Here is a 26,524-nt window from a genome sequence, read left to right as displayed (position 1 = left end):
GTGAATCCTGCATTGTATGTAAAACAGACATAAATCACAGGTAGTCGTTTTTGCTTGGTAAGGCGACTGTTCAAACCATATTCATTTATAAGTCTTTGAAATATTTGGCGCGTTCCAAGATTTTGAGCCCGCAATATCGCCCCGCTGACAACAGGAAGACGCAAATAGCATTTAACAACATACGTCATAGATGTGAGCAGCATACGATGCTCAGTTTTACATGATCATTTGGCGACGTTACACAACATTTATCCAAGTTATGTTGAAAGATTTATTGGTAAAATTGCAAGTTTGATTTTAGACAATTTAGCAAAAAATCCACAACAAAAATGGTCAAATTTGGTTGCATTGTTGAAAGAGGGAATAATTTTAAAATATTTGATTCTATTTGGATGAGATTTAGGCGGTGATATGATAACCGGTTAATAAATTCAACTTTCACACCTGAAAAGCATATGTCTCCTACTACGCCGTAAAAAACAACACATACCACATTGTCAACCAAAGTGGATCAATTGATTTTACATATTCAGCAAAATAAGCATGAAACGAAACAGAGGCTGAACATTATTAACAGAAATTCATGGAATTAAAAAAAAAGAATTTCTATCAATCAAGTGTAGCCGATACCAGCTCTCAAACACTCGTTGCTATAGCTCACCACTTTATTCAACTGCGCCTCGAACGATCTTAATTATAGGCGAGGCACACACCGACATGCATCACCAGACACACGGACACACGTGACTACAAACACATAATGAAGCACAAAATCGCTACAATGCCCCCCTCCATCTAACATAATTTCGCCCTCGAAATGAAACGTGGTACACTTTACACACATAGTCACACTACAACACATAGTCACACTACAACACATAGTCACACTACAACACATAGTCACACTACAACACATAGTCACACTACAACACATAGTCACACTACAACACATAGTCACACTACAACACATAGTCACACTACAACACATAGTCACGCTACAACACATAGTCACGCAAATACGCAGATGAACGTCGCACACGTCCGCGGAGGGACGTTCCACCGTCTCAAGGGGAGAAATGTCTATGTCCGATGTTACAGTATTTTCATCGGAGTCAAAGTGCGATTCCTCCTCCTCAGGTTGTAGCCAGTTATTAGGCATGGTTTCTGCCTCGAATCTCCTTAACTGGTCACTGTGTACTACCTTGGTGGATGATCCCAAGATTTCTGGATTTTGTACAAACTTTTGGACAACTTCCGTATCACAAGGAATGGTCCTGTCCACCCTCTTCCGAGTTTCTGCTTTCCAAGCGGTGGATAGTAATACCACACAAACTGGCCAACGTTAAATTCTTGTGGTAGAACTGATTTGTCATATGTCTTCTTCTGTTTTTCACTAGATCGTTTTAGTTCCCTTCTGGTCAACGCGTACGCGTTTCGTATTGCCTGACATATCTTCCACATACTGACATCGACATGCTGTATCATGGTGATTCGGAGGAAGTCTCCACATCAGATCCAGAGGAACATTTACTTCCCGTCCGAGCATAAGTCTGTTAGGGGTGTATTTGGTGGACTCGTGGACCGATGATCTGTAAGCCATCATTACGAAAGGAAGCTGAATATCCCAATCATTATGGTTATCATTGACCGACTGCATTAAACCGGACAAATGAGCGTGTTTTTGGCATCAGTCGCGGTCGACCTCGTCAAGAGGTTCCTTAAAACTACCGCTTGAACTGGCGCATGGCCTTCAACGTTTTTTCCTTCCGTCCCAGTCTTAGGTGTTGGAAAGCACTACCACGATTTCTTTGTTGATATTGGAATTTTTTAATCCTTTCATCCCATAAATTGTAGACAATCTGCAAAAAAATCAAAAGTATAAATCAATTAGTTCTGGTTGTGTGAAGTGACCGCCATCACGACCAGTGAATGTTGGTGCTTAATGGGGTGTGAAACGATGAACAATGGAATAACAAAGCCGTGCGTAAGGGAGTCCCATGTTCAGTAACAATAATGTAAAAGATTTCCAAAGTACAGCTATGTGTCTTCAAATACTTTTTTGCTGTGATGGCAAATGCTTGTTTGCTGTGATTACCACAAAGGAATGTTACTTATCGGTTGTTTTCGCAACATTATTTTTACGCTGGACCCTATTAGGCGGGGGGGTATCTGATAAGTCAGTGAGCCGAGTGATAGGAATCAGCGGGGCTCAAGGCCGCGCGGCGGGTAGAGAGATCGGGGGTTACGAGGCTCACGATCGGGCGGCGTGTTTTCTGATTGGCACAAATTGGGTAATTATAGATTCTTCAATATAAGCAAACACAAACAGAAAGTCATTCATTCTCATTGAGAAACCAATTGCAAACGGCGAAGCTACGACATACATTGTTACGAAACAAGCTATGGAGAAGTCGATTATTGAAAACTGGTTGAATGTTTGTACCCAGCCAAAGGTAAGAACTCTTTTTCGAGCATTGTTTATTGTTAATGTGTATAAATTTAACTTCGTTTACTTTTTTTGCAGCCATCAAGAGTGGAGAAGTACGGCCTTGGGATATCTAGGAAGCAGACAATGTGGCGGGTTCCTGTCAAAAGCAGCCGGAAACGGTTGCTGTTCATTTCCGACAGCAATGCTCGGAAATACGTTTCGCCTTATGAGGTAGGTGAAACCATCTACTTCTTTTTCTTTTGATTTTGCAGCTTTAAGCATGCCTGGTGGTACGATCTGGCATGCAATACAGGAACTATCTTCATATGGTTTGGAACCAATGATGTTCTCGCAATGAAAGGTGACAACCCTATAGGTTTATGAATGGTGGCATTAAAGGAATTGTTGGCCGCATGAAAGCTCTTGTCCGATTGGTACAGGCTCTTTAACCATTCGCCAAGGTATGTAGAAATACTATACATTACTATGCGTTATTTAAATACTTGCTTTCTAAGTATACACTATTTCATTTTACAGATTTTTCACACGGGAATTTTGCCTTCGACCAAGAAGCCACGTTTCGTTGCAGCGCTCAACAAAGAGATGAGGAAGTCAGCAGAGGAAGTGGAACTTCAGTTTATTGAGGGTAGCATCCCATCGCAGTTACTTGGTAACGATGGGATCCATCTCTCAAGGCTATCCTGGATTTCCCCGAATTAAAATGCGGGAAAACAGATTACGCCGACTCCACTGTCGGTGAGTACGAATGTTTTTACCAACAAAATTATTAAATAAACAACAATATTTTGCACTAGAAATTCATTGAACAGGCGGAAGCGGTGAAATCAAGGCCAACATTTCTTGATGTTGTGAAGGAAAGGGCGCAGCAGGTAAAACATTAATCTATTATATTATAACTCCCTGTATCTTAGTATAACTGGTAGCTATACAAACTGCATTTGTATTTGCCAGGTTGACAAACCGTCATATGGTTAATGTTCTTCAATTTTGGAGAGCGCGCGTTTTTTCTCGCAAAAAAGTTTAATATTTTTAGATAGTACAGACACCAAAGAATATCTATCCTTAAGGATTTCAGCGGGAATCGATGTTTGCTTATGGTTATGACATAGCAAACATATCATATTCATATTCGAAAATTCATGCAAATTTTTTTTTATTTTTCTTTCGTTGGAAAGTTCTATCTTTGTGTAAAAAAAAGTAAGTCGCTACCTCGTAAGGCGGCCGAGTCACGCGCGTTCAAAATTTTGTTAAATGGCGATTTTTTTTGTCAACTAACATCCCTCTGGTCGCTATTATAGTCGACAAAACTTCAAACGCACATAACTCTGTCGTTACTGGTGGGATTAGATATTTTTTTTGCAGGATGCATGGAGTGATATTTTCAATCATTTTAATAGCTTTTGTTCATCCATGAAAAACCAAGAGAATTGTATTTTGTCAGGATCGACCAAACGGATCCTAACATGCAATGATACATGCAACAAAGGAGACGCTGGTCGGCAAAACTTTAAACGCATGTAACTTGTCGTTTGAGGATTTTTACACTAGGTGCATAGAATTACATGTACCGCATAGCATTGCAACAAGTTTTACATAAAATTACAACTTGCTTAAATTGGAGAGGGAATGTATGTCTACCGACCCAATATTAATCATCAACGTCATTAAAACTTGCATTTTTTCTCTTTTCACGACTACGCGGCCCCAACTATACCTACACCATCAAAATTTTATGTTTTTTATGGTTTGTTATAATACCTTTCAAACCATACCCAACTTTCTTTAAATTGGCAAGGGGAATGTATGTCTACTGAACTCAATAAGTTTCTTCGTTTGTCGGATGTATGAAGTCTTGCAATCGTTACATCTGGTACAATATATCTACCAACATTCATTCAAAAGGTTACCGCAAATGCAATTGCCAAAACGCCACAATTACCAGAACCGCGATTGTCGGATATTTAGGCTAACTAATAAATTTTGATGTACAGTGTTAATAAAGCTTCGGAATTACAAAATGGTCATCGGAATTGTACCGGAAAAATGCACTGTCATAAATTTGAACAGTGTTTATATCTGTAGAAAACACGCTTTGACGCAGTAGCCAGTGATTTCCGTTGGGGGGTATAAGTGGGTAAGAGATCCATATGCCGGGATTAAGCTAGTACACTTTGAAGTCCGTTGTTATCGGAAAATTGCTGTTTCACAACCTGATGGGGCGAATCTGTGTGTTTATCACTGAGCCAAAGGCCTGTATCAAGCAATTCCTCATAGTCTTATGGTCGTTTACATTGCGCGTCAGCATCATTTCAAAAAACAACCTCCTGAAAGTTGAATGTTTGTATTTTTTTCGATTTTGATTCAGATTTATACGTAGCAATTCAAATATGCTCATTGGATAACGCAGTAATATTTCATGCAATGGCATTTGATTGGCAGGATCGCCCCACTGCGCAGGTCCTTGCTTGGCAGCAATTTTGACAGCTATCGTATCTCGAATATTAGGTTTGCAGGCTTGGCAGCCTAAGCATTGCATCCTAGCTGGATCAGCCACTTATTCCTGACAAGTCGGAGCAAGATTTGAAAAATCAAGCTCCGGTGAAGTTTGAACTCACTACCCTGGGCTAACAAGGCCCAACGCTCTACCAACTGAGCTACAGCTGGTTTCACGAGGTATATTGTGGCCAAGGTACACTGGTGCACAAGCTCACAACTTGCCAGGCAACCTTTACATATAGGTAGGGGATCTCTATCACCGTATCAGATAACGCAGTAATATTTCATGCAATGGCATGATTGGCAGAATCGCCCACTGCGCAGGTCCTTGCTTGGCGATCACTGCTACCTTATCGTTGGACCTGGTTAGCCCAGGGTCGTGAGTTCAAACCTCACCGGGAGCTTGGTTTACAAATTTTGCTCCGACTTGTCAGGAAAAAAATGGCTAATCCAGGTAGGCTGCAATGCCTTCAAAAAACAATTCGTTTCTTAAAATGTAACCGTAGATGTATCCCGGTTTCTGTGAATTGATAAACGAGTGTTTGCTGCTTTAGTTGCTGTAAAATTTTGTTTCTACATTCACATGTTTTCTGCGTTGACACATTCTGAAATCAAAATGTTACCTATTGTAAATCATATCTTGTACAATAAAATCGCAAAGACATGTGACGATTGAAAACTGCCAACACATTACTTGCTTGTCAGTAAGCTTTAATCCAATAATGTTGTTTACTCCATGGTCAGCAGAAACACGAAAATCACAATTGCTGACCGACGAAGTCGTGACGTCATAGTCAACTAAGTGTTAACTTGTCATGCATTTTTGGTTTAACTCTGACGAACCGTTGGAAGAAGTGCTTGGTCGCCTTATAAAAGGAGCGTAGGCTCGTCTGCAAATCATTACCATCTTGTTCAACGGATATATACTGTATCACACGAACACTTTTTCAACATCAAGCAAATCAAAGGTATGTCTAGAATTAGATTTGTAAATTTTTGATCAACATTGTCATATTTTAAAATCGTAATGAACCCAAGTTTGTTTTTTTAGATGAATTCGATGATTTTTGCCGTTTTGTGCATCTTTGTCGTAACAACTCATGCAGTCAAGTATTATCCTGGTTAGATCAACTTTCATAATAGAACTATTTTCGTATTAATAATTTAAAATTTTGAAGTAAAAGAGCTAGGAGGAAATACCCATGCAAAACAACAATTTGTGAAAGTCATATTTGGCAAGATTTCCATTAAACAAAGATCTTTTCTCTTTCAGTTACTCTCAACAATCTCGGATGTTGGGCGGACTCTGAAAACAGGGCAATCCCCACAAGAGAAGGAAATCCTGATGGAGCAAATTACAAAGCAAGAGTGAATGCGATCGCCAAATGTGCCAGTCGCTCACAACAATGGTGACGACGTATTTGCTGTCCAGGTATAATTCTTATATACAATAATTTATGAATAAAAATTTTCCAAAACTGGGAAAACTGACAAAATCACTAAAATACAGAGTTAGTCGCATGCTAGTTTTACTACAAAACGTTTATTGCATATTCTAATCCTATTTTGGATCACAGTTTTTGTTGGTTGGTAAACACATTGCAATTTGTAGGACGGAGGTTGGTGCGCAAGTTCTACCACAGCAAGAAACACATACAGAAAATACGGAAAAAGCACATCTTGCGCAATTGACGGAGAAGGTGGAGGTTGGGGTAATCAAGTTTACGAAATCGCCACCATATCACGAGGTATGTCTTTTTTAGATACTTTTTGCACGGTTTCCATAAAATGCACGTTTGTGTCACTTATCAGTTAAATTTACGGTGTTATTTTGTACATTAGTGTCGCTTACCGATTTGGGTTGTTGGCGGGACACTGTAAATTACGCCATCCCGACGCTTGAAGGGTTGGGGCGAGTTCTCGACGGGCCTTACCGAAGCCGTAATGAGGCGATCGCCAAATGTGTGCAAGCCGCCTACGCCCGTGGATACAACGTCATTGCGTTGCAGGACGGTGGTTGGTGCGTCGGATCACGTGACGCAGTAAAGACGTACAAGAAATATGATGAGAGTCACGCCTGCCCTGCTTCTGGAAAGGGTGGGTCTTGGGCAAACCAAGTTTACCGAATCAACGTTGAAGTTACCACGTAAGTTATGTGATTCGATCTTGGCACAGCGCGTCAAGAATTTTTTTTTAACATTTTGTTGTTTTTTGTAACTTACTGATTTTTGTTACAGAACGTACTAAATCACACCATCGCTGCACGAAAATGAAGAAACTATTCATTTGTATTTGTATCATTATCTCATGTTTTGAACGCCTATAAATAAAGTTTTGCAAATACATGTCACATGTAACCGAAAATCTACATTCTTTCGTGTATGATACAAAACCACTCATTACTTTGGAGGATGATTAAATACCAATAAACAAGATGTTATTTGACTGTTCAATGCACACAGTCAATAACAACAGAATTGCGACAAACCAGTGGTCTCATACAACTTATTCTCATAGTTTGCAAATTAGCTAATAAGGAGCTCTTGTCCTTTATATCATTCTAATTCAGATTTTTTTAGACAGAAAATCATTGTCATAATATCGAATTAAAGTTATCGTGTTTTTGTGAGATGTGAATGGTTTTAACTGGTCAGGTTGTTGCCTGGTTAATAAACAAAGGAATAAGACGGCAAGCATTGTTGTTGACTACATGTTTTCCTCACCTTCATTAAAATCACCCTTGAAAATAATCATTGTCAACCTCGACTTAGAGAGTCGCATGAGCTCCCCAACAACCTTTTTCAAGACCAGTAATGTTTGTAGGAAACGCGGGAAACGATTCAGAAAATGTTTAGTTTGTATGACGCCAGAATTTTGCATCGAAAGTAGAATACTCACCTTTACTGCACTACCAGAGAACCTCACATATTCATTGACCCTTAATGAAAAACGCGGTTTGACAGAAAATTAACAATCTCCTGTTTTTCTGGTTTTGAAATATTTCAAACTTCCAATTAATATGTCCAATCTTATTCTTACCAAGTGTCAATTGAATTGCAGGACGCAAGGTTAACCTCAATCCTTTGCGCACAAGCAGATTACGTGACCACGGATAGAAATAGAATCGATTAGAAAAGAATGACCAGCAAGCACCGAACTGCAAGCACAGACATACCAGAGTAGAGGAAACAATTTACGCTGTAACATTGACTAACATTCAACAGTTCGCATGAAGAAACATTTGCTCAACACAAACATGCATTGTACATATTGCACAACTCAGTTGCCTTTGTTGTGATGACGTTGCAAATTTGATCTTATTGCACTAATTTAACTTGGTATTTAGAAATACCATGCAGGCACATTGAATAAAGTAATAACACGGATGCTGCAGGTAATTAACGGCCAATGTTTACGTTAGTGTATTCCAATTTTGTTGTCCATAGAACTATGCAAGGTTATTTGACTTGGCTGGGAATTCTTCAAACATTAGTGTCACATGCGAAATCATGGCAACACTCTTGGAAAATTATGTCGTCGTGATTTTTTCCCCTTAAACTCATGCTCCTGTTGCCCAAAGGAATATTGAACACATTTACCAGCATTTTCCTAAACCCGATAATAACTTTCCATTTACTTAAACCCCTCTTAAGGAAAAGCCGTTTTACGTCAACCGAAACTTAAGGAGTCAACAGAGTCAAACTTCCTGGTTCAGACAAAACTACTATATTCATGTTAGGGCAATGATATTTAAATTAATTAATGTATCATGGATTTGTTGAATAGATATTCAATGCTATGCAATCAATCAAAAACTGTCCGATGAAAACTATATAGACACTGCGGCTCTCATCAGCCTACTCGCGTCAAACACATTTCCGTAAAAAAATTGCACTAACGTTTGCAAGTTTTTAAAGTTTTAAGCAAATCATATTTATAACCGAAGTAGAAACTATTCATAGTAGAACAAACGTTTCGAACAACTACTGTGTTCATCATCAGTGCTGTAAGGTAAAATATTTATACTACTGTCAAATAACAACAACATACAACAGATCATAATTAACATCGCAAATTCTTCACTTGTACCATAACTTACGTGCTGTCATTATCCCGTTTATCTTCCGGACTTTCCATTATAATTAGCAACACCGAAAAAAACTTTACTGTATGACAATAAATCTTGCAGTGCGATAACAATAGCTGTGGCTTTTGGCTTTTTGAACCAGGAAGTTTTCGCATGGTTGAAACTTCAAGTTTCGATTCACGTAAATAAGTTTATCTCCTGTTGCTTCACTTCTCGGTTAAATTGGGCTCTCGAAGGTAGCTGAGACTTTTGTTTTAATCGCACTGGAAGATTTAATGGCTTTTGGCTGCAGAGAGCGAAAATTTTGATTTGAAATCGTAAGTCTTGTGTTTATTATTGGGACGTTTTCAAAGAGAAACAAGGAAAACTCGAGCCAGCATGTTTTGTGAATAAAAAACGTTTATTCTGATCACCAGGAGTATGTGAATAACCAATGCTTTTAGCACGCATAACAAACTTTATTGAAATATACTGACTAACAGTCAGCATTGTGTGATACCATACCTTCTGTTAAACAACGTACTTAATCAAACATATATCTGCGACTTGTGAAAAATGTCATCGAAAGTCGACGAAAACAGACAAAGTTATGTGCGTTTAAAGATTTGTCGACCATCAGCATCTCGTTTGCAAAGGTCATTATAACTTTCTGAAACACAAATCATGTGACCTTTATCTGGTAAATTGATGAAGCCCTTGCTTGGATGCGCGGGGTTTCCTATTATGGTGCTGGGCCCAACTTGATTAAGGACCGGCGTTCATTATATCGCAAGTAACATATCAGGAAATCCTATTTTTGGATATACCATATCTGTTACCTAAGTGACTTTATAACAATTAACTGCTACCAAAATTATGTCCAGGTATAAGAAGTGGTGATATATAAATCTCAATGATGAACAAACGGCTTGCATTGCAGATAAATTTTGGTTTTCTTGTGATGTTCAATACAGGTAGGACTTACGTCACAACATCAACAAAAGTAAATATGAAAAACTAACTATAGGGGAATATGTTGCGGTTTGAAAGTCCATGTAGCAAATTTATTCAAGCAATAAAAAAGTAAACCCCACACATCACTTATTCGACATCGATAAAAATTATTTGCGACAAAAATTAAATAATATCAAACCTAAATACTTACAAATATTGTCGAAGTATTTTGGAGTTCTCCATGTGGTGAAATCAACCGCTCAGCAAGTGTCAGTGTGGAGAAAGTCCTTACATCTCCTGGTTGGCCTGGAAGTTGCACACCCAATGAAAATTGCCAATGGTTTATTATTGCCCCGGCAAATCGCGTGATCAAATTCGTGGTGAATTCGTTTCAAACTGAATCAGGTTATGACTATCTTAAAGTAAGTTTCAACACTTTTATGTTGAGTCATTCTCTGATTTAATGAAAAGCATCTTAGGGCGGAATAAGTCCGGGGCCACACACATGGTTTGCGCCAGCGAAGTCTTTCTTCGTTTTATCGTAAGCTTTTGCACGAGAGAAAATCTGTGTCAATATAACAAACAAACAAAGATTCCAACAGAGCAAAATGTGTGTGTTTTGGATCCGGCCAAAGAGAAAACCAAAAATGTGTCGATCTAAGCAAACGCAGTGCCCTAAAATTGCTCCAGCCCTGTTATAAAAACTTGCTACTGCTTTGGACTTTTGATATTACTGTTACAGATATACGACCAAGGCGGAAGTACATTGTTCCGTACTTTGAGTGGATCTGTGTCGTCAGGTTCCACTGTCGCTACGAATTTAAATGCGGTTCGATTAACTTTTACTTCGGATAGAAGTGGAACTTCTTCTCGATTTTCAATCTACTACATAGCTGGTAGTTGCAGTTTTGCTTTTTCGTATGTTTTTTAAGTTACATTCGTTGGTGTTTTAGACATGCATTGTTTAGATTATTTTTGATGAGATTCGCGGCACACCTGACCCTGTTTCGTAGCACACTGATAAAGAAACACTGATTTAGAGACATTAAGATGTCGTATAAAAACTCTTGTATCAATTTATATTAGAGATGATTTTTTAAAGAGGCAATTTTGTAATCAATGATATTTGACACTTTACAAGAAAACCTTATCATACTTTTCCCTTGAAGTTGCAATTATACGTGTTGAAACAAAACTTCAAATATTTGTGAATTGCGTTATTCTAGTCCGGAATCATCGTTGTGGCGAAACCAACCGCACAGCAAGCCTCAGAGGGACGGAAGTTCTCACATCTCCTGGTTGGCCTGGAACTTACAACAACTATGAAATCTGCCAATGGTTCATCAAAGCCCCACCAAATCACGGGATCAAATTCATCGTAAACTCGTTTCAAACTGAATTAGGTTTTGATAAATTGCGGGTAAGTTTGGTCATTTTGATTTGAAAAAAAATATATTGGGGCTGAATACGGCAGGGATTACCGACACGGTTTGCGCCGGCGAAATCTTTCTTTGTTTCAAAAGCTGGCGCACAAGTGTACATCTGCCACAATATAGCAAACAAACAAATATTCCAACAAAGCAAAGTGTGTGTGTTTTGGATCCGGCCAAAGAGAAAACCAAACATGTGTCGCTCTAAGCAAACGCAGTAACCTAAAATAGTTCTCGACCTGTTTTGAAAACTTGCTACTGCTTTAGACTTTTGATATTACTTTTACAGATATACGACCAAGGCGGAAGTACATTGTTACGTTCTTTGAGTGGATCTATGTCGTCAGGTTCCACTGTCGCTACGAATTTAAATGCGATTCGATTAACATTTACTTCGGATGGAAGTGGAACTTCTTCTGGATTTTCAATCAACTACATAGCTGGTAGATGCAGTTTTGCTTTTTCGTATGTTTTTGAAGTTACATTCCTTGGTGTTTTAGACATGCATTGTTTAGATTATTTTTGTTGAGGTTGGCGGTACACCTGGGCCTGTTTCGTCGCACACAGTTAAAGAAACACTGATTTAGAGACTTTAATACGTCGTATAAAAACTTTCGCAGCATTTTAACTATCATATCTTTCCCTTGAAGTTGCAATTATACGTGTTGAATCAAAACTTCAAATATTTGTGAATTGCGTTATTCTAGTCCGGAATCATCGTTGTGGCGAAACCAACCGCACAGCAAACGTCAGAGGGACGGAAGTTCTCACATCCCCTGGTTGGCCTGGAACTTACAACAACTATGAAATCTGCCAATGGTTTATCAATGCCCCACCAAATCACGTGATTAAGTTCGTGGTGAATTCGCTTCAAACTGAATCAGGTTCCGATAAATTGCGGGTAAGTTTGTGCGCTCTTACACCTAGATTGGCACTTGCTGATTAGTTTATAACACATTATGGAAATTCCAAACGAAAAGGCGTCATACATAGTGTCATGCTGCAGCGTACCAATTGTTTCCCTGTCGGCTGCTGCTGTGCTGAAACTAAAGTCTGCTTGCGTGTTCTTGCTGTGTTGACTACTGTATTCAAAACTCCGTGAACAGACTTATTTATTATATGAAGGACACGTTTGCAATACCAGGTGGCATAAGTTTAATTTGGAGTTTATTCCATTAATAGCGAATTAACTAACAACGGAACATGCGAACGTAACAGCGCGAATGGCTCGAAATAATAGCACACCGAGAGAGGGCGAACGATTACTACGATAAACAAAGAGTCAGAAAAACGTGGTTGTCCAGCAGAGTATCAGCAGCTTGCTTTTAGCTCTGCAGGAAGGCTTAACTCCGCCTGCATCCTTTCCGTTCTTTGTTTCAGTGTTGAATTTCAGAAAACATGCGGCGTGATCAGAACTAGGCCAGGGAAACATGCGTGTTGCCACAATGCCGAATAAGGTCATCAATATAAACAAAGTTTGAAAGTTTGCATCAGATTTTAGGCAACTTGTTATTTTCCAGCATTACCCTGATGAAGTCGAGTTGAATAGCTGTCGAAATTTCCATCAATAATTATCAACATTTAATTGTGCCAGAAAACCAGAAACTATATGTAATTTCCGATGAAATATTTTGTTACTATCGCAGATTTACAACGAAAACGGAACTTTGAATTCTTTTTCTGGATTTCTATCATCTGGTTTCAATTTTACTTCTGTTGGAAGTGTGGCTCCGTTGACTTTCACTTCTGGCAGCAGTGGAGCACATCAGGGGTTTTCAATCAATTACGCAGCAGGTATAAGAAACAGTTTTAACACATTGTTATGTTTTGTGACAACATTTTCTGCAAAGGACACGCTAACACCGTTTGTGAAAATTTATGCCAGTAGATCACTTCCATTAAAATTGTTGTGTTTTGCATGTTGTATTTTTGCATGAAAATTAAACACTTTATACCATATTTGTTTCTTTCCAATATTAAAAATTTTCTTTTTGCTTTTTAGCCGTTTGTTTTTGGTTTGAATTGCGAAGACCAGAGATTGCCAAATGAATCATGAGTATTACATATATATTCAAGAATAAGTTTACACTTTAGACTTTGTTTTATGTCATGTTCTGGTGTCCTGGTGCAGTTTTGTGGGGAATTTGCCAATAAACCACTCAATTAATTTGTTTGTTATTTAAACTTTTCCTTTAGGCGACAGACTTTGCATTTGTTTAACCTGTTATTGTTTTCTGAAACCCATGTTCAACACGTGTGTATTTTCGCATACAAGTTTGTAACGGATTGATGTAGCACCCTACCATTTATTATATTCATAGTAATTTGGCCCATGGTTAACATTCATGTGATCTAGCCGTTCCATGACGTATTTCAACGATTTGACCAAATTTGGCCCCTGGTTTGAAAAGTAATACCAAGACCAAACGTCAAAACACCTAATTTTGCTTTCCCTGATTGTGTTTTTATCGATATTTCATTGAATTCCGAAATATCGTTGCCTTTTGTTGTGTTTTATTTAACTCGGCCATAAATCGCTATAACCGGTTATGAAAGCAAAAATGTTGTCGAAACGCATATGGCCGGTTATAACGGTTGCAACCTTTAAAATACAAACAGCTGCTTGACACTTTTTGCAGTATATTAAAACATCTTCCGTAGTCGCCAAACTTATTTCAAGCTGCAGAGTTTATTTAGTTTCTTTGTAAACAGAATTGATAAGAATAGAATGACCAGCAAGCACCGGAATGCCAGAGTAGAGGAAACAATTTACGCTGTAACATTGACTAACATTCAACAGTTCTCATGAAGAAACATTTGCTCAACACAAACATGCATTAAACATACTGCACAACTCAGTTGCCTTTGTGGTGATGACGTTGCAAATTTGATCTTATGGCACTAATTTAACTTGTTTCTCTGATTGGCACTCTTTTGCAAAAGACTGACTTTTGTATTGTAAATGGTACACAAGCTTTCGCGATTTTCCTTCGCTTCGTCAGGTGTAAATAAACACAATGCGATACAAAAAAACAAGCGCAAGGCGGTCGAAGAAAAAAGGCACTGTAAATGATAAGCTGCCGTTAATTGGCGTCGTCGTGTTGCTGCATCGTTCCTGCGGCATCGTCGTGTTGATAATGGCTCAGGAATCCCCCGGTTTTTCTTCGACCGCCTTGCGCTCGTTTTTTTGTATCGCATTGTGTTTATTTACACCTGACGAAGCGAAGGAAAATCGCGAAAGCTTGTGTACCATTTACAATACAAAAGTCAGTCTTTTGCAAAAGAGTGCCAATCAGAGAAAGAATTTATCACATATAGACTGATACGGCAAGTTTAATAAATTTAATTTAACTTGGTAATTAGAAATACGATGCAGACACATTGGATAAAGTAATAACACGGATGCTGCAATTAATGAACAACCAATGTTTACGTTAGTGTATTCCAATTTTGTTGTCCATGGAACTATGCAAGGTTATTTGCCTTGGCTGGGAATTTTTCAAGCATTAGTGTCACATGTGAAATCAACACTCTCGGAAAATTATGTCGTCGTGATTTTTGTTTTACTTTAAACTCTTGCTTCTGTTGCCCAAAGGAATATTGAACACATTTACCAGCATTTTCCTAAACCGGATAATAACCTTTCATTTACTTAAACCCCGCTTCAGGAAAAGCCGTTTTACGTCAACCGATAGTTAAGGAGTCAATAGAGTCAAACTTCCTGGTTGAGACAAACCTACTATATTCATGTTAGGGCAGTGATATTTAAATTAATTAATTTATCATGAATTTGTTGAATAGATATTCAATGCTATGCAATCAATCAAAAACTGTCCGATGAAAACTACATAGACACTGCGGCTCTCATAAGCATACCCGCGTCAAACACATTTCGGTAAAAAAATTGCAATAACCTTTGCAACTTTTTAAAGTTTTAAGCAAATCATATTTAAAAACCGAAGTACAAACTATTCATAGTAGAACAAACGTTTCGAACAACTACTGTGTTCATCATCAGTGCTGTAAGGTAAAATATTTATACTACTGTCAAATAACAACAACATACAACAGATCATAATTAACATCGCAACTTTTTCACTTGTACCATAACTTACGTGCTGTCATTATCCCGTTCATCTTCCGGACTTTCCATTATAATTAGCAACACCGAAAAAAACTTTACTGTATGACAATAACAATAGCTGTGGCTTTTGGCTTTTTGAACCAGGAAGTTTTCGCATGGTTGAAACTTCAAGTTTCGATTCACGTAAATAAGTTTATCTCCTGTTGCTTCACTTCTCGGTTAAATTGGGCTCTCGAAGGTAGCTGAGACTTTTGTTTCAATCGCACTGGAAGATTTATTGGCTTTTTGGATGCAGAGAGCGAAAATTTTGATTTGAAATCGTAAGTCTTGTGTTTATTATTGGGAGGTTTTCAAAGAGAAACAAGGAAAACTCGAGTCAGCATGTTTTGTGAATAAAAAACGTTTATTCTGATCACCAGGAGTATGTGAATAATCAATGCTTTTAGCACGCATAACAAACTTTATTGAAATATACTGACTAACAGTCAGCATTGTGTGATACCATACCTTCTGTTAAACAACTTACTTAATCAAACATATATCTGCGACTTGTGAAAAATGTCATCGAAAGTCGACGAAAACAGACAAAGTTATGTGCGTTTAAATATTTGTCGACCATCAGCATCTCGTTTGCAAAGGTCATTATAACTTTCTGAAACACAAATCATGTGACCTTTATCTGGTAAATTGATGAAGCCCTTGCTTGGATGCGCGTGGTTTCCTATTATGGTGCTGGGCCCAATTTGATTAAGGACCGGCCTTCATTATATCGCAAGTAACATATCAGGAAATCCTATTTTTGGATATACCATATCTGTTACCTAAGTGACTTTATAACAATTAACTGCTACCAAAATTATATCCAGGTATAAGAAGTGGTGAGATATAAATTTCGATGATGAACAAACGGCTTGCATTGCAGATAAATTTTGGTTTTCTTGTGATGTTCAATACAGGTAGGACTTACTTTTCGACATCATTAAAAGTAAATACGAAAAACTAACTATAGGGGAATATGTTGCGGTTTTGAAGTCCCTGGAGCAAATTTATTCAAGCAATAAAAAAGTAAACCCACACATCACTTATTCGACATCGATAAAATTTATTTGCGATAAAAATTAAATAGTATCAAACCTAAATACTTACCAATATTATTGTAGTATTTTGGAGCTCTCCATGTGGTGAAATCAACACCATCACAGCAAGTGTCAGTGTGGGGAAAATCCTCACATCCCCTGGTTGGCCTGGAAATTACGCACCCAATGAAAACTGCCAATGGTTTATTATTGCCCCGTCAAATCACATGATCAAATTGTTGGTGTATTCGTTTCGAACTGAGTCATGTTGTGACTATCTCGAAGTAAGTTTCAACAATTTTATCTTGAGTCATTCTGATTTAATGAAAAGTATCTTAGGGCTAAATAAGTCCGGGGCCACACACATGGTTTGAGACGGCGAAATCTTTCTTCGTTTTATCGTAAGCTTTTGCACGAGCGAAAATCTGTGTCAATATAACAAACAAACAAAGAATCCAACAGCGCAAAGTGTGTGTTTTGGATTCGGACGAAAAGAAAATCAAAAATGTGTCGATCTAAGTAAACACAGTGCCCTAAAATAGCTCTCACCCCGTTTTGAAAACTTGCTATTGCTTTAAACTTTTGATATTACTATTACAGATATACGACCAAGGCGGAAGTACATTGTTACGTTCTTTGAGTGGATCTGTGTCGTCAGGTTCCACTGTCGCTACGAATTTAAATGCGGTTCGATTAACATTTACTTCGGATGGAAGTGGAACTTCTTCTGGATTTTCAATCAACTACAAAGCTGGTAGATGCAGTTTTGCTTTTTCGTATGTTTTTGAAGTTACATTCCTTGGTGTTTTAGACATGCATTGTTGCGTTTATTTTTGATAAGATTCGCGGCACACCTGAGCCCGTTTCATCGCACACAGTTAAGGAAACCCGGATTTAGAGACATTAATATGTCATTGTAAAAATATATGAATTGTTAAAGAGGAAATTTTTTATTTAATTATATTCGACACTTCACAAGAAAACCTATCATATTTTTGCCTTGAAGTTGCAATTATACGTGTTGAATCAAAACTTCAAATATTTGTGAATTGCGTTATTCTAGTCCGGAATCATCATTGTGGCGAAACCAACCGCACAGCAAGCCTCAGAGGGACGGAAGTTCTCACATCTCCTGGTTGGCCTGGAACTTACAACAACTATGAAATCTGCCAATGGTTTATCAATGCCCCACCAAATCACGTGATCAAATTCATGGTGAATTTGTTTCAAACTGGTTCCGAAATATTGCGGGTAAGTTTGGTCATTTTGATTTGAAGAGAAATATATTGGGGCTGAATAAGGCAGGAATCACAGACACGGTTTGCACCGGCGAAATCTTTCTTTGTTTCAAAAGCTGGCGCACAAGTGTACATCTGCCACAATATAACAAACAAACAAAGATTCCAACAGCGCCAAATGTGTGCGTTTTGGATCCGACCAAAGAGAAAACCAAAAATGTGTCGATCTAAGCAAACGCAGTGCCCTAAAATAGCTCTCGCCCTGTTTTGAAAACTTGCTACTGCTTTAGACTTTTGATATTACTGCTACAGATATACGACCAAGGCGGAAGTACATTGTTACGTTCTTTGAGTGGATCTGTGTCGTCAGGTTACACTGTCGCTACGAATTTAAATGCGGTTCGATTAACTTTTACTTCGGATGGAAGTGGAACTTCTTCTGGATTTTCAATCAACTACATAGCTGGTAGTTGCAGTTTTGCTTTTTCGTATGTTTGCTATGTTGTATTCCTTGGTGTTTTGGTAATGCATTGTTTAGGTTATTGTTTGATGAGGTTCGCGGCACACCTGGGCCTGTTTCGTCGCTCACAGTTTAAGAAACACTGATTTATAGACATTAATATGAAGTATAAAAACTTTTGTAGCATTTTATGAAAAAGATGAATTTTTAAAAAGGAAATTTTGTATTCAATTATATTCGACACTTTACAAGAAAACCTATCATATTTTTCCCTTGAAGTTGCAATTATACGTGTTGAATCAAAACTTCCAATATTTGTGAATTGCGTTATTCTAGTCCGGAATCCTCGTTGTGGCGAAACCAACCGCACAGCGAGCCTCAGAGGGACGGAAGTTCTCACATCTCCTGGTTGGCCTGGAACTTACAACAACTATGAAAACTGCCAATGGTTTATCAATGCCCCACCAAATCACGTCATCAAGTTCGTGGTGAATTTGTTTCAAACTGAATCAAGTTCCGATAAATTGCGGGTAAGTTTGTGCGCACACCTAGATTGGCACTTGCTGATTAGTTTATAACCCATTATGGAAATTCGAAACGAAAAGGAGTCATGCATAGAGTCGTGCTGCAGCGTACCAATTGTTTCCCGGTCGGCTGCTGCTGTGCTGAAACTAAAAGTCTGCTTGAGTGTTCTTGCTGTATAGACTACTGAATTTGAAACTCCGTGAACAGACTTATTTATTATATGAAACACACATTTGCAATACCAGGTGGCAATCAATCCCATCTGGGAAGTCCAAGAATAGTTTTAAAAGGTATGTAATGCATTCGTTATCTCACAAAATAATATTTAAAACAGTGTAAACTCATCAAGAAGCGTTCGAATAAGTCAAGAATAGATAGGTTTGTAAACTTTGTTTCGTTTGTTTTAGATTGCCCTTCTCTTTCAAACTTAAAAATTGTACAACCTACAAATCAACGGCCATGGACATACAGCACACAGGTAACTGCACAATGCAAGGATTCTGTTTTCGTTGATAACTCAGCTGCGGTCGGTCGAAACGTCACAATGTCCTGCACCGAAACTGCTGAATGGAGCGATCCTTACAAATGCTGGAACGGTTGGTGAAAGCAAACTAAACAATGCTGTAGATACTAAAGTGTAACGTTAGCAAGAATAACAATGCCAGTATGTTTTCTGAAAGCGTCTGATTTTTGCACAAAATTTTCTAAGACACGCAAACAAAACGTTTGAAATATGAAACTTTTTAGTTCCACAATGGCGTTGTTAAACTCGTCTCACTTATTAAATGTTGAATGAATTTAGGTACGCTTTTCGATTTCATCTCACTCAGCAATACTTCTGCGTTGAAAGAGGGGGAATTAGTTTTGATATTCTGCGATAAATTCAGTGGGAAAATGCATTTCATAAATATGACTGTGCACAATCTTCAGCTTGTTAGGAAAGAGGTATGGTTAGAACAATTATATAAAGGCGCTTTTCATAAAGCGATGATCCACATGTTGTCAAACCTAACTTCTTAATAATATATTTAGTTCGCTTCAGCGACCATCCGCTTGACGTCATCAGATCACGGATCATTAGTGACGTGTCATCAGAGTTCGGAAGATTACAAGGAAACAGAAACCAAATCACTGAAACTAAAAGTTCAATGTAAGGATGCAAGAATTTTAATTGAGTATAAAATTTTTTTGTATTGAGTTGTAAATTGTTACGAGACAGCAATACAGAAACATCAATTTTGTAGGTTCGTTAGCCGTGAATAGTATTTAATGGAGACCTGTCTTTTTATCTAAGATTAACAGTCCTTTAATTGTTGCAAGTTCCTCCCAAAATCGACGAAACCATAATATTCAAAAAGGTCAGACTACAAGAGAAATCGTCTGTGGGATTCGGGTTTCAGTCAAATCCGGCAATTCGTGGAAACGGGGATGTTGTGGTGATGAAAGGAGGTATCAGTTTTTTTCTTTGCATTTCAATCCTTTGGAGGCTTTCGGTTTGTGACGCATCCGTAGCACTGTGCTTTCTCCAAGCTTTTCGCCTCGTTTGCATTTAAACATCTTCAAGCAGTTCCTCTGATAATTATTTGATGTAGTTTTTGTTTCAATTCTGAATCAAGCAAAGTTTATCTAATACTGTGATTTGTTTCACGGGTTTATGTGAAATACTTGTTTCCTTAACAGGTGTCGAGGTTACAATCGCAAAGTTATTTTCCAACGGGACTCAAAACCGAATCGACCTATTGTTTACGAAGGTAGCTTTGGAGTAATATGCCCAAATTTTACCACCGAAAATGTTGATGAAAACATTTTTTTAGGTTTCTGAAGGCGATCTCGGAAACTACTCCATTACCATCAGGTCCGGACCTCCATTTTACGTTGAGAAGAAAGTAGTATTAATGGTTGAAGCAATACCAGCACCGACACTTACCCTCCTTGTATTGTTGTTATCCTTTGGTCTGGGACTTGTTACTCTCATAGCAACAGGGTTTGGGATAAGGTTGTGTTGCCTGGCCGCTGCCAAAAAACGTAAACAATCGTTCCCTAAAATCTTTCAAACTTGTGATAACGAAATATGACGAGATTACTCGATAGATGTTGAGTTGCGCAACGACAAGGAGAGAAATTTAATTACGTGTGGCAAAAATATTTGTATGTTTCGTATTAATCAGTACATGACTTTCTAACACAATATTTCTTGTATACCACTACTCTTTGTACCACTACAAGGTCTATGGTTTTTGTAGACGTCCAGCCGGAAAGAATTGAAATGAATGCCGTTGAAAATCGCATCCCACAGGACAGAGCACAGCAGTGAGTTTTCATATTTCACAAACCTCATATAAATTGGGTTTAAAATTCTCGTCTGTGAACCGTGCTTGCGAATTTATCGTTGCAGTGTTGTTGAAAGATCGACAAACGAACAACCTGACCCTGCTGCATACTGCAATGCCGACGTCACGCATGCCACTTCCCAACCTGATGAAAATGCGTACGAGACATTTTAATGATCAATTTGACGACCAATGTATCTTTGCGAGTGTTGCCAATTTTTTTGCTTGAGGCAGTATTTTGAGTTATGATTAGCTTTTCAACTGGTGAACATAAACCCAACTTATAGCCAAACAGAACATTAATTTTTAATTGTTTGTTTTTTGATAACGTCGGTGAATAAAAGTGACGTTTAATTGTGCCAGAAGAACAGATTAATTAATATATAATATGCCTGGCAGCAACAGCAATATAACCGTCTGTTTTGAATTCGATATTTTTCGCCATGACCTCTATTTCATGGCAATCTTTCAAATTTGCTTCTGTGTCACCACGATTTGTCATGCATTGTTATATTCTCGTTTCCATAGTGATTTTATCAACTTACCATGAATCAAAATTAATGTGCTACAACGGACATGGACAAGTTTTTACTGTAAATATGTTGTTTTGCGTTCTTTCTCGTTCACCTCCGTTGCTGTTATATCACTTGATACTGTTTAAATCGCGACGCATTTTCATTTTTGTTCTAACTCAGTTGATAAATGACCTCGGTGTTTCATGTTCAATTCGACTCTGTATTATTGCTTGACAGGATACTGGTATCATTTCTGAGACACCAAGCTTTGCGCTTGCTTCAGATTTATTCCCACAAACCTGATAATAAACGGTTTATTCGCATCAAGCCGTTTGCCAGTGAATCCTGCGGAGTGTTGTATGTAAAACAGATATAAATGACAGATAGTCGTCTTTGCTTGGTAAGGTGATTGTTCAAACCATATTCATTTATAAGCCTTTGAAACATTTGGCGCGTTCCAAGATTTTGAGCCCACAATATCGCCCCGCTGACAACAGGAAGACGCAAATCGCTTTTTTTAAGTTGCGTCATAGATGTGAGCAGCATACGATGCTCAGTTTTGCATGATCATTTGGCGATTTTACACAACATTTATCCAAGTTGTGTTGAAAGATTCATTGGTAAAATTGCAAGTTTGATTTTAGACAATTTAGTAAAAAATCAACAACAAAAATGTTCAAATTTGGTTGCATTGTTGAAAGAGGGAATAATTTTAAAATATTTGATTCTATTTGGATGATATTTAGGCGGTGATATGATAACCGGTTAATAAATTATACTTTCTCGCCTGAAAAGCATATGTCTCCTACTACGTTGAAAAAAACAACACAAACCACATTGTCAACTAAAGTGGATCAATTGATTCCACAAATTCAGCAAAATAAGCATGAAACGAAACAGAGGCTGAACATTATTAACAGAAATTCATGGAATTAAAAAGTCAAGAATTTCTATCAATCAAGTGTAGCCGATACCAGCTCTCAAACACTCGTTGCTATAGCTCGCCACTTTATTCAACTGCGCCTCGAACGATCTTAATTATAGGCGAGGCACACACCGTCATGAATCACCAGACACACGGACACACGTGACTACAAACACATAATGAAGCACAAAATCGCTACAATGCCCCCCTCCAACTAACATAATTTCGCCCTCGAAATGAAACGTGATACACTTTACACACATAGTCACACTACAACACATACTCACACTACAACACATAGTCACGCAAATACGCAGATAAGCGTCGCACACGTCCGCAGAAGGACGTTCCACCGTCCTCAAGGGGAGAAATGTCTATGTCCGATGTTACAGTATTTTCATCGGAGTCGTAGTGCGATTCCTCTTCCTCAGGTTGTAGCCAGTTATTAGGCATGGTTTCTGCCTCGAATCTCCTTGACTGGACAGTGTGTACTACCTTTGGTGGATGATCCGAAGACTTCTGGATTTTGTACAAACTTTTGGATAACTTCCATATCACAAGGAATGGTCCTGTCCACCCTCTTCCGAGTTTCTGCTTCCCAAGCGGTGGATAGTAATACCACACAAACTGGCCAACGTTAAATTCTTCTGGTAGAACTGATTTGTCATATGTCTTCTTCTGTCTTTCACTAGATCGTTTTAGTTCCCTTCTGGTCAACGCGTACGCGTTTCGTATTACCTGACGAATATCTTCCACATACTGACATCGACATGCTGTATCATGGTGATTCGGAGGAAGTCTCCACATCAGATCCAGACGAACATTTACTTCCCGTCCGAGCATAAGTCTGTTAGGGGTGAATTGGTGGACTCGTGGACCGATGATCTGTAAGCCATCATTACGAAAGGAAGCTGAATATCCCAATCATTATGGTTATCATTTACATAAGACGAAAGCATTTGCATTAAAGTTCGATTGAATCTTTCTACAAGACCTGATGATTGCCGATGATAAGGGGTCGATCGTGTTTTGTTGATGTCCAACAAGCGGCAAACTTCTGCAAAAAGAATGCTTTCGAAATCACGGCCTTGATCAGAATGCAAGGAAACGGGAATTCCAAACCGAGTAAAAATCTCCTTAACCAGAGTTTCGGCGACCAACTCAGCTCGTTGGTTTGGCAAAGGAAAGCATTCTGTCCACTTTGTAAAGTAATCAGACACGACAAGTATGTGCTTGTTACCGAGATCAGTGATAGGAAGCTGGCCTAAAAAATCAATCCCGATCCGTTGCATCGGAAAATGGTTTCTCTCCTGGACAAGTTGGGCGCGGTGACGTCCATGTGTTGGCTTCCGTTTAGCACAAGTAACGCACCACCTGCACCAATGCTTTATATCCCCAAGCATTCCAGTCCAAAAAAATCGCAGTCGAATTCTTTCCGAAGTTTTGGCAATACCTAAGTGGCCTGCCGTCCGTAAGGTGTGTAACTGGTAAAAAATGTCCCTCCTCACGCTGTGGGGCGCTACTATCAATGGAAATTCACCTTCATCGGGGTACCATATTCGGTAAAGCACTCCGTCGTTAACCTCTAAGTGATCCCACTGAGAATAATTCTTCTCGCTACCTGTCTCTTCAAGGAATTTTGATAGCGGAGGTTTGTGTTGGCCAAGGCTTTTGAATCGTAGCACAAATTTCAGTATCTTTAATTTGCATCGAGCGTGTATCTTCGATACTCCAAGTTTCCAGCCAATTACTGTCTTGTTTCGGACGAGATGAAATCTGCAGAACTTGTCCCTCATGAAAGCAGGCAGCGGAATTGCAATCAACGCATACCTCCCGGCATCAGCGCTGCCTCGACAACCCGTCTGCATTCGTGTGTTTCTTTCCCGGTCTGTGGACGACTTCAAAGTTGTAAGTGTCCAGTGTAGTCAACCATCTGGCAAGCATCCCTTCCGGTTCCTTAAAGTGCAAAAGCCACTGCAATGAAGCGTGGTCTGTTCGTAGCACAAGCCTTCGACCCCACAAGAAATGGCGAAAATGCTTGACAAAGTAAACAATTGCGAGCAGCTCTCTATATGTAGTGCAATAGTATCGTTCGGATTTGCTTAGTGTTCGACTGGCATAAGCTGTGACCCGTTCTTCGCCGTTGACAAGCTGCGACAACACGCCACCTAAAGTGACAAGCATTTTTTTTAATGTCAAGTATTTTTTTTAATAAATTAATGACTGTAAATTGAAATAAACCTTTTCCAGGAACGTTGAAGGCGTTTTTTCCTTGTCAGTTTCGCTCATTTCCACTTGCCAATACCCGCTAGCGAGGTCCAATGTGGTAAAATATTTCGCGTTGCCCAAAGTATCCATAATTCCCTCAATTTTAGGCAAAGGATAGGCGTATTTTCGAGTAACTTCATTAAGTTTTCGGTAATCCACATAGAAATGGTACGTTCCATCTTTTTAGGGACAAGAACAACAGCAGAAGCCCAAGGCCCATTGCAGCGCTCAGTTACACCTGCTTCGAGCATTTTTTCAATCCTAGCCTCGACAATTTTTCTTTTCTGCCACGTTACTCGACGCGGTCGTTGCCGAATTGGTCTGGCGATTCCTGTGTCGATGCAATGTTTAACAAGGGACGTTCGCCCCAGTGTCCCGTGTTCATCGACAAACACATCAACAAATTCTCGTAATATAGCACAAATTTCAGTATCTTTAATTTGCATCATTTATCTAACAACGATACCATTGAACCTGTATCGATAAGAAAAGAATGTAATTTAACTGAATTGTCAATAGATAATTGGGCGTACCATACATTGTTGTTGTCCAAAGCCGTATGAGCCATCACTGGTGTGCCGGCTAAAACACCAGCTAGCGGCGGTTTAAAGGCCGTTGTTGCCGCGAGTCGTCTTGGTTCCAATCACTCGTCCCATAACTTCTATGTTGAAGCGGAGTCAGGTTGCAATTCCACTCTCGGTGCCCAAACTGCCCGCAGCAGTTGCATGGCGTTGCTGTCTGGCGCTGATGAGATGCATGACTGCTGTAGGCTTCCGAAGAACTCAGCAAATCCACCGCTTCCTGGAGACTCTTTGGGATTTTAACAAGCAAACTGCTTTGTAAATGGAGCTTATCGCAACCAGCGATAAATCGTTGAACTAAAAGTTCTTCTACACAGGTATCTGGCAGTTGTGGATGACCCTCTTTTTGTAAATGTCTTAGTCGATTGCCAAATTCACGATAGGATTCATCAGGTTTTTTCACTGCCGTGTGAAGCAAGCTTCTCGCTCGTGGCGCATTTGAATGTGTGAAATGATTGTTTAAAGCCATACAAAGATCCTCATAGCACCGATTTTTCTCTGTGGGTATTAAGTCTTGTCGTAAACAAGCAGAGAGATGAATTCCCTTTTGTTGATTGTTCCAATTATTGACCACAGATACGTTTTCGATATATAGATTAAACTCCTGCCAATTCATCCCAGAACTGCCGGAAAAGAACTCTGTCACCTTAATATTAGTTTTTGGAAGACTGTTTTGCTTTGACAACCTCTCTTCTAACTCCGAAACTCGAGCTTGCAATTCCTCGCTTGTTTTGCCGAGAAATCGATTCTCCATTTTCACAGAAAGCATTTCCTTTTCCAAGGCACACAGTCTCACATCCATATCAGAAAGTTCCAGAGGGGCCCGGCGTGCTCGCCAATGTAGAGGATACCAGCTCTCAAACACTGGTTGCTATAGCTCGCCACCTTATTCAACTGCGCCTCGACCGATCTTAATTATCGGCGAGGCACACACCGACATACATCACCAAACATTGTGAAATATTTAGGTCTGTTTTCATAGCTAAGCACCCCCTGCACCAATCATAGTTAAGTTTGTTACTCGCAAAACCAGGAATCAAATCTTTGACAGTCGATCTAAGCTATCTGCACTTAATACAACACAGACCAATCAAGGTAAAATCTATTTAAATGTAAGCTTAAAGTGC

General features: G+C 38.9%; 2 protein-coding genes and 1 pseudogene across 2 annotated transcripts; all 3 read left to right on the top strand.

The window, feature by feature from the left end:
- The first annotated feature begins 2,402 nt into the window (after positions 1–2,402).
- On the top strand, positions 2,403–7,095 carry LOC145909550 (uncharacterized; annotated as a pseudogene).
- Positions 7,096–9,927: 2,832 nt separating this feature from the next.
- On the top strand, positions 9,928–18,389 carry LOC145909549 (tolloid-like protein 2). The gene is made up of 9 exons (XM_082996932.1): positions 9,928–9,985; positions 10,191–10,387; positions 10,708–10,861; positions 11,192–11,385; positions 11,685–11,838; positions 16,640–16,839; positions 17,156–17,331; positions 18,084–18,281; positions 18,332–18,389. Exons 1-9 carry the CDS (start codon positions 9,928–9,930, stop codon positions 18,387–18,389), a joined length of 1,389 nt encoding a protein of 462 aa, XP_082853058.1.
- A 374-nt stretch (positions 18,390–18,763) lies between these two features.
- On the top strand, positions 18,764–21,689 carry LOC145908456 (uncharacterized). Its single transcript, XM_082995740.1, has 10 exons — positions 18,764–18,783; positions 18,859–19,068; positions 19,186–19,374; positions 19,581–19,723; positions 19,811–19,928; positions 20,099–20,227; positions 20,459–20,529; positions 20,593–20,803; positions 21,022–21,088; positions 21,174–21,689. Exons 2-10 carry the CDS (start codon positions 18,999–19,001, stop codon positions 21,280–21,282), a joined length of 1,107 nt encoding a protein of 368 aa, XP_082851866.1. The 5' UTR covers positions 18,764–18,783; positions 18,859–18,998; the 3' UTR covers positions 21,283–21,689.
- The last annotated feature ends 4,835 nt before the right edge of the window (positions 21,690–26,524 follow it).

This window comes from Ascidia mentula, chromosome 7, assembly GCF_947561715.1.
Source record: "Ascidia mentula chromosome 7, kaAscMent1.1, whole genome shotgun sequence".
Lineage (NCBI taxonomy): Eukaryota > Metazoa > Chordata > Ascidiacea > Phlebobranchia > Ascidiidae > Ascidia > Ascidia mentula.
The sequence above is the reverse complement of the archived record's forward strand: the minus strand, read 5'-3'. Positions and strand labels throughout refer to the sequence as shown.